General features: G+C 44.1%; 1 protein-coding gene across 1 annotated transcript in view; it reads right to left on the bottom strand.

Annotated features, from left to right (window-relative positions):
• The window catches only part of FNDC3B (fibronectin type III domain containing 3B), a gene marked incomplete at its 5' end in the record, with an annotated part of 171724 nt that overhangs the window by 94257 nt on the left and 68503 nt on the right, over positions 1-8964 (bottom strand). The window contains 2 exons of the mRNA XM_009645787.2: positions 4556-4846; positions 7299-7542. Of these exons, the coding sequence (XP_009644082.2) occupies positions 4556-4846; positions 7299-7542 (535 nt within the window). The remainder of the gene's footprint in view (positions 1-4555; positions 4847-7298; positions 7543-8964) is intronic.

The following is an 8964-nucleotide window of genomic DNA, read 5'->3' as shown; positions in this document are numbered from 1 at the left end:
GCCATCCAGCCAGTTTTTTACCCAGCAAAGAGTACCCCTCTCCAGGCCGTGGGCAGCCAGTTTCTCCAGCAGAATGTACAGAAGGAGTATGCAGAGCTCTATCTCCTGAGCAATGTTCATCAGCAATGTGGGCAGGAATATGAAGCACCTGAAGCAATGGTTTTCACCTCTGGGAGCACCTGAAGGCTGCTTCAGTGCACGAAATCAGATTTAGAAAACCTCAAAAGCAACATCTTTTGAGATTTTAAGCTGGTTGTACACACACTACAATGGTACTGCAAAAGTTTATGATCTATCTGTAGTCTACAACAACTCTTTGAACTGTTAAATAATTCCCATCTTTTCTCTCTCTTCTCCATCTGTAACGCATCCAAACTGCGTGTGCAAGAAACCAGCTGCTCAGAGAAGTAAAGTGGACACCAAGTCAGGGTTGCTCACTTCAGGCAGCTGAAAAGCATGTCTGCTGTTCAAAAAAACCCAAACAAACCCAAAAAACCAACCCCAAACCAAGCAACCAAAAAAAAAAAAAAAGAGTTAGACCAGTTCACAGACAAGAGGTCGACAAGTGGGTACCCAAAGGACAAGGCAGGACTAAACCCCCCTACGGCGCCCAGCAGGTCTGGATGCTGGAGGAGGAGCAGGGACCGGTGTGCAGGACGGGGCCGGGCTTGCAGGCTCTCCCCCAGCATCATCCCCATCACGACTGCTGAAGAGAGACCACCGGGCTAGACAGGACTCTGATCTGACCCAGTAGGGTGAAATCTTCTCAAATTGCTACAAAAAAACGTTCTTTACAGAAGGCTGACGTAAAGGTGCATGCGACGCCCCCGGAGCTGCCTCCCTGCCCAGGCTAGGTCTGTTTATTCTGGCACCCAGTTCCCAGCACCCACCCAGCTCCTGGACAGGATGCACATAACAATCCATCTCCCGCTTTCTACTTTTACCCATTTGAAGTGTTTTAGTTTTGGCTATCTTAGGTTCCTCAAACTTCAATGACAATTTAAAAAAAAAAAAAAAAAATTTATCTGATTTGAAGGGGGGAAAAAAAAAAAAAAGATGCTTTACTAGCAAATAGGCAAAAGCACTGTAAAATGCTCAAAACTGCTCATGTTCCCACAGTACTTGCAGCCACACAGAGAACTTCTCAAACTACGAGATCACTACATGACCAAGGAGTGAACCACCGAGCGCATGAGAAGGAAGTGACTCAGACTGAAATTCATAAAGGACAGCATGAATGGGACAGGATTTCCGCTTACAGCTTTTTACATGGCAAGGCTCCTTTAGTTAAAAAAAAACCAACCAAAAAACCCAAAAAAAAGCCACAAAAAAAAAAAAACCCACCCCTGAAAAAAAAAAAGACAGCCTTGATCCCTCCTTTCCCATTCAGTTTTTAAAAGCTCTCTGCAGAAAAGCTACAGTATGGATTTTAAATCAGAATTCCTGCAACGTACCTCCAAGTCTTCTGCCTGTACAAGACAGCATCCATCCCACCACAGCAGTAATTGCTAATTTTTCAGGCAATTACAAGCCATCATTTTCCTTATTGACACATGGCAGAATTTTCCTTGAGCTATGGGCATCAAATGCTCAATGCTATGGTATAATACATGCAATGCGTGTATACACTGATGGAAAAGTACATTGTTAACTTAAATATCTTATGCCCTGTGATTTAGGTCATACCTTTTCAGGGAAAATAAAGAGTTGTCCTTGCATTGTACACTGAATATTTTCTTCAATATTATTCTTACAGTATTCTGTAGTAACTCGGTGCAGTCGTAGCAGAGATCGCTCGGAGGTGCTCAGTAAGGAGCAACGCAGCCCTCACAGAAAAGACAACAGGGAAACAAGGGGCAGGGCAGGCATTTACTGCAACGCCAGGGTAGCAGATGCAAGAACAGAAATAACTATCTTCCCCCCTTCCCTGTCCCAAATGCCACCGTGGAGACCATATTCCTCTACAGATTAAAATGGGCACCCAAATCGTCTTTCTAAGCGTCGCCTTAGGCTGGGAGTGCCAGCACAGCGTCCGATGCTTTGTTCCCTAAGGAAAGCAATCGCTACGTCCCGCTGCAGTCGTTACGTCCCGACACACGTCATTTTCTGAGGCACCCAGGATTTAGGACGTGCAAGCGCCTGCTCCAGCCGTGTACCGGGCTCCTCAAGCCCCGCTGGCGGGCGGGCAGCACGACCCTCTCGGTGACAGCAGCTTGCCAGGAGCTGGCTCACTGGATTGCCCCGACATCCAAACACCCAAAATAAGCACGCCAGCTCCCACTGCACAAACCCCCACCCCCGTCAACCAGGTACGAAATGAGATGCTATAAACCACCTCACTATCTTAATTAAGAAATTCATGCAAACGAACCCATCACCTTCAGTTCTCCCTCACCCCTACTCCAAGTTTTACTCTAAACTCATACATTCCTACTGGCCTCTTCGGAGTTTTCTGGCTAAGTGGTTTTCTAAATAAAGACTTTTATTCTCTACGTATTACATATATATATATTTTATAGTTTTTCCAGGCTGTTCTGACGTTTTGGACGCAGCCTCATAGCACCATCACATTTTTAACTATTAGCAGGCTGGAGTCGATACGCGTGCACAAGCAGCACGAGTTGAAAACAGCTTTGCCGCTTCTTGCTCCTGCCGCCTTCTTCTTCTTCGCTGTTCCAAACACGCTGTCGTTTTAGCAGCGTGAATCAAAACCAGCAGCTGTTCCCAGATCGCTTTTGACTCTCACCCCAACTACCTGTATGGCCGTGTTTGGCAGGTATCAATCAATAAAGCCCCAAATAATTCAAGAAGAAACAGAGGAGGTAAATATAAAGCAGCAGCTGTGATTAGAAGCTCCTAAATATCAAGTGCAAGCTTATTTTAGGGCTCTGTTCGGCAAGTTGGATTTATCAGGAGGCTGGGAAAAAAAGCCACTATTTGCATGGTCTCCTGTTATGGAGACCCATAACACTCTTCCACAGTTTGGGGGAAGACTCCACCCTTTGCTGTTCCCAGTTTTAAGGTGCTCTCTGGCTGACGGACTGGACGTGCCCTAGCCCTGGCGTCACTGATTTTCTTGGCATTTTAAGAGCGCTCACGCTCTTCTGCTGGAGCACAGCAAACTACTCCAAGAGAAAAAAATAATAATAATAAAAAAAAAAAATCAAACACAACAGTTGCAAGAAACCCTTAAACTACGTATTTTTAAATTAAATGTATATTATTTTAAAAGTGATCACCCAGGCTGACTCAGTACCCACTGAAGCTGTACTGCAGTTTAGCTCTTAAGCCTGCACTTTATTCCAGGTCTTTCACACAGATGCTTCCACACACCTCACGTATTCCGCCGCAGACCAGAGTAAAAAAAAATTTAGATAAACATAAATAAGAATATTAAAGGTTGTATAAGCTGACTGATGAGAAATAATTAGGAAGTCTAATGCAGTGATTCGTTTTCTTGGATTAAAGCATTCCCAAATACAGCTCCTTGCTAATTCTAAAGACCCCAAAGCACGGCTGCAAATCCTCGTTCCTTATCTGGCCAGCAGTATTTTTTCCCCTCTGGCTATCGATTAAGTTACTTTCCCGAGTAATTATTTCAGTTACATCTCACAAGTAGAAGTACACAGCCAAATAATTATACACCGCATACAGCTAACGGAAAAACTACGTTGTATGCATAAATTCACAGGAGAGTTTTCGAGTGTGCTACGTTATAATAACCTAGGGGGGCCGGGTATGAGCTTGCTTACTACCAAAAAGTTTGTTCAGCCAGTTGCGGTTGTGGCTGTCAGCAAAGAGAGAGGCAGAGGAGAGAAAGGCTGAAAGGTAGCATGGATTACAGCAAGTTATTGAGTTAAATTTAGGCAGAACTGGCTACGTGCAGAATGGCTTGTCATAAATGAGATTAGATTAGACGAACGACCTAATGTTTTATTGTAAAGTTTCAATTTTTTAAATGATAAGCCCCTGAAAACGCTGAAGAAAAGTATTTCAAAAGTAGCCAGATTTATTTGACCACTAACTCCAAGGGCTAAGATTAAGCCATTTCTTCTCAAATTTCTTCTGTTTCAACTAATCGTACTTCCATTGAACTTTCACATAAACCAACTCGGTTTTTCAGCAATCGTCTCGACACTTTCCAGTAAGTTCACGACATTTACCTAGGCGATGGAAAGTAGTGGCACCTAGGTTTTGGTTACAGCTCAATTGTCCATAAGGACTTTTGCGCAGTGCCAAGATGCCTGTATGAAAGGCCAAATAAAACCAAGAACTTGCCCGTAAAATATATTTCTGTTTCCAATAGATAAAAAGGGAATGATGCTGCATTCACCAGGGAGTAGTCATGAAAGATGGGGAGGCAACCGGTTCATCTTACAAAACAAATACAGTATAGCAAGCTCAACGTTTATATTTAAGTTCACACTGTATTAACACTGTCTTTATGTGTGGGTGGTAGTGTTTTTTGGCATCGTTACTAGATCCATATACAGGCGGTCGTAAGCCGGAAAAGGTGCAATAAAAAGGAATTAAAAATAAATAAAACTGTCTTTACCATGTGGGTCTTGTTCATTTGACTTGGGGCTGCTCCTTGCTCTGCGTTCTGGCTTCTTTCCGGCGGGAGCCCCCCCCCCGCCGCCTCCGCTGCTTGCTCCATTGTGGCTCTTTGCATAACCATTATATACAGTCGTGCAGCTGCCTATATGGCTTTTGTAGATGGATGAAGGAGGGCTATTCAGACGGTTTTGGCGATCAATCTGCCTGTCCTTGAGTTTTTTGTGCTGTGGTTTGCTGTACTGATCTTCCCTGGTAATATAGCTGGACATCCCATATAGTGGTATGATTTCTGAAACGGAAAAGAGTTCACCCGCGTTAACTCAGAGCAACAAAACCACTGAATTTTTTCAGAAAACCAAATTCCTGGCCAACTCTAAATGATTTTCCTGGAGATGGGTTTTACAATAAACCAAGGGGGTTTTTCCTTAAAAAAAAAAAAAAAAAAAAAAAAAAAAAAGCTTTTCTGCAGGACTGCTTAATTTTTTGGATGCTATTAAGTATGCTCATTTGCTGCTTGAGATTTTATAACTCTTCGGGTGAGCAAATACGAACAAGTAAAATACAGCAATTAGGGCGACAGTTTTTCCCCTCCTTTTTAGTCTTTGTGTTTCAGGGACAGAAATTTCAAGGAAAAATCCAGGGAGACTGATATTTAGGAAGAAGCCTTCATAAGTTCACAGCAATTTAGCAGTTTCTTCCCCAGGGCTTGACCAGGCAGAATAAGCCGAGATGCCCTGGTTTCAAGCTGCCATCACCGGTTACATGCAGTTTAATTTCCCAGTATAAATAGACTTTACAATTGTGTCAACTTTTCCTGTCTAAGGCGAGAAGTGCAGCATGAAGTGGAAGCTTTGGGTAAGTAGAACTGTCTAAAAAAAGCTTGACAAATATCATAAATATCATATGCACACTTCGGATACACTTCATTAAATAGAATCCCCCTTTCCCCTTCCCCTCACGTAAGGCAGGTCAGCTTGCAGGAATCTGAATATTTTCTGCTTTTCTCTGTAGTTCAACCCTCCTTTTTGCACTCCACTTCGAGTCTGAAGCTTGAAAAAATTCATGCCTAAACCAACACTTTCACCTTTGTTAGCAAAATAACAACTGATACTTGATATATTCTTCATATTTTTTCCCTACGTCCATTCGGAAGTTATTGTACAAACATCTGAAGCAAACGAGCATCCTATCCAGCCACTGAAGCCTTCTTTATAGGGTGAGATTGCCGTGCATACTGTATTACAATTTTCCAAGTTGTTTCCCTCGCCAGATTTTCTTTCTTTGCTATTTCAATGCATCTTGGCTTTCATCTTTCCTTACCTAGCTACACAATCTTATTTATACCCTCGCAGCAACTAGCTGCCTAAAACCAGCGTGCTACAAATAAATGCGATTTTTTTAAGTCACCGTACAGCAAGTGGGAAATGGTGGATTAACGCTCATCAGTACAATATTCACCACTTTAATTATTTTAGTGGTACAAGTATAGGGCATTCCAGTAAAGCTACCAAGGAATTTTTTTAAATTTTATTTTTAAGTTCAATTGGCTTCTTGGTATCTCCAGGCTACAGAAATAGTCAACATCTACTTAAGTAGCAGCTCTGTGTTCACTTTGCACGCAAGACTTCGTCAGGCCATCTGAAAAATTGCCCCATTCCCTTTCCAAGAGAAAAGTCCCTCTGCTGTCTATCTGGACCAGCTACACCGTCCCACTGGTTTCCTTCCTCCCGCCCAGTATAATGCAGTTAAATGCCAGCCGTAAGGGTCTGCTCCTCGCTAGAAAACGAGGTCTGTTGGCCAACAGAGACTTCAAAAGGTAGCATCAATAGATACCTCCTCCCTCTCTTTCCGCCTCGTCCTTCCCACTCCAGCAGAACCTCGCTCCTGGCGATACGGCTTAAACATACGTTTTAGAAAGGGTCTTAACCCCAGGTAGTTCAGCATTAATGTAAAACTGTGAATCCTGAACTGATTTTCCATGTTAAATATGTCAAGTAGCTTTGCCGGTTACTTTTTTGGTTAACTCCCTCTTTCAGATCACACGGAGACTTATCTCCAGGGTGGCAGAGACACAACAGGGCAGGGTTCAGACAGAAATATGCCCCTTCCACTCCTTTTCTTGCAATTATTTACTCGTGGCTTGATTAGGGCTGCTGTGCTACCCTGTGGTATCGGCCAATGCTTTTCAGTGACTTACTGCACAGTCCCAACCAGAATAACAAACAGAGAATGCCTGTTATTTCTTGGAAAACCACTGCTGGGGGGCAGAAGGCACATTACAGCCAACACGAAGTGGTATTTGGCTTTTCCCACCGGAAATGACTGCGGCAAGCCATGCTTGGATCCAGCCCTCCCTATCCATACTCATTCCCGAGCCAGGACCGGCACGTTTGGTCTCTTGGTTTTCTGTACAACGCTGCATCGTGACGCAGCAAGAGCAATCGGCATGACTCACATCCCTAGTTTGGAGCATGGGATGAGACATTTTTTTCCCCCCCACTGTATTTACAAATTCAGTTAAAATTGGTTTTGTTTCTGCAACCTAGTGTCGGGACAGAGGGGTTTTCCTGCATTGCTGCACTCTGGATGGCTACACCTCCCGACGCTGAAGGAGGCGGCTCCATCCGGGTGGGCAAAGCCACTCTACAAGTTCTCCAATTAATTCCCACTCTTGGTTTCACCAGTCCTTTAAACCTGATGAACACAGGTGTAAAATGCCAGTACCTTCCCTTCCAGCTCACCTTGTTCTCCGTATATTGTAGGGGGAAGATGATGCTGTGGGAAAAACTGTGGTGGCATGTCCCCAGGTCCAGTGACAGGAGGATAAAAAGCTGTATGAGAGTTGTGAATAAAATGGGGATGGTGCGTCAGGTATGGAGGTAAGTGATGGGTTGGAGAGATGGCCGAAGGATAGCTAGGAGGATAACACTCCGGAGACTGGGGGGTAACCACCACCCTCCGAACGCCGGTGTTGTCTTCTATCACCTGGAAGGGAAGGCAGGGAAATAAGCATGTTACGCAGCATCCGAACCAAACATATTTTTAAAACAGCACTGTTTACAGTTCGTTCGCCCATCAGCAAACGGTTGGTCCTTGGGTTTATTCATGAACACATTTCTAAAATTAATAGCAGCAACAGTAATCATCGTGGCGATGTGGCTTTTCCTGGAGACTCAGATAGCCACACACTAATCACCGGGAGACTTAGACTGCTGCTCCCGATAACTACGTGGGCAAGAGACAAAATAAATAACCTGTATTTAGGGAGTAAAGCAACTGAGAAAGGAACACACAGCACCAAAATAAGAGTACTCATTGGGACCAACCTTACATTCTGCCCATAAAATTTGTACCGCTGATTTTGACAGCACTGTGAGCGAGCAGGGAGTTAGGAACGCCGGGAAATGAGCTGGCACTGCTGCTGCGGAGAAGCTGCGTGCGTGCACAGGGACATGGGCTCTGCAGGAGCCCGTTGTGTTGACACACCGCTTTCAAAGGAATTGCTCTGCTCACAACAGGTATCTGTTCAAGACAAATCATAGGGCAGAAGGTTTGGTTGGTTTTTTTTTCTGCTACAGAGCTGGTCTATACATCTGTGCAAATCAGCTCTGGAATATGCGTAACTTGGCCCCAGATGCCATAGTCAAAGCATGTAAAAACAGATGTAGGAAGGTGGAAATGTGCTTAGGCTGAAAAAAAAGTTCTTCAGCTTATAATTTTTCCAGAGCTATATTTCTGGACAACAGTCAACCAGCCAAATTTCAGTCCAGGCTTAGAAGCCAAGCTTTTCTTGAAGCTGATTCAAAAAACTTCTGCCATTTTTGGAGCTTAAAAATACAACCACGTAAGAACAATTGCTGTCCCTTTGACTCTGTACGTTGGTGTGCATAAGGTAGAAAAAGCATGAAGGAAGCATAATCTAGGTTCATACAACAAACAGGCTGTTAAAAACTGATTTTTTTCCAATCTGACAGATGACACATAAATGGAATAATATATGTGATGCATGGGTTGTAAGCCATAAGTGAACGTGCATCAGGGGCACCTGGGATAAGATACTGCCACTCTCAGCTGGTTGCCACCACCGTTAGCTGGAGTTATCTCCCCCCCATCAGCAGAAGAGCCTCTGCTATGGATCCCCACGCTCCAGCAACTCTCGTCACATCACAGTCTCTTAGCCTAAACCACAAAGAAAAATTTCTTTATGCCGGTATACCCTGAAGCCACGCAACGGCATGGGCACGCGGTTGTTTCGGCTGACTCTGCTGCAGCGACAAGCCCTAAGAGGTGATGCCTACAGCCCTGAGGGGTAATGCTCCAGCAAACCCAAGTCTGTGCCTCAGGCATCAGCTGAACAAGTTATCACAGGGTAAAATTTAACCAGTATTAGTTGACCCAGTTCTTTCC

The sequence above is a fragment of the Egretta garzetta genome, unplaced genomic scaffold (genome assembly GCF_000687185.1).
Source record: "Egretta garzetta isolate BGI_Z169 unplaced genomic scaffold, ASM68718v1 scaffold429, whole genome shotgun sequence".
Lineage (NCBI taxonomy): Eukaryota > Metazoa > Chordata > Aves > Pelecaniformes > Ardeidae > Egretta > Egretta garzetta.
The sequence above is the reverse complement of the archived record's forward strand: the minus strand, read 5'-3'. Positions and strand labels throughout refer to the sequence as shown.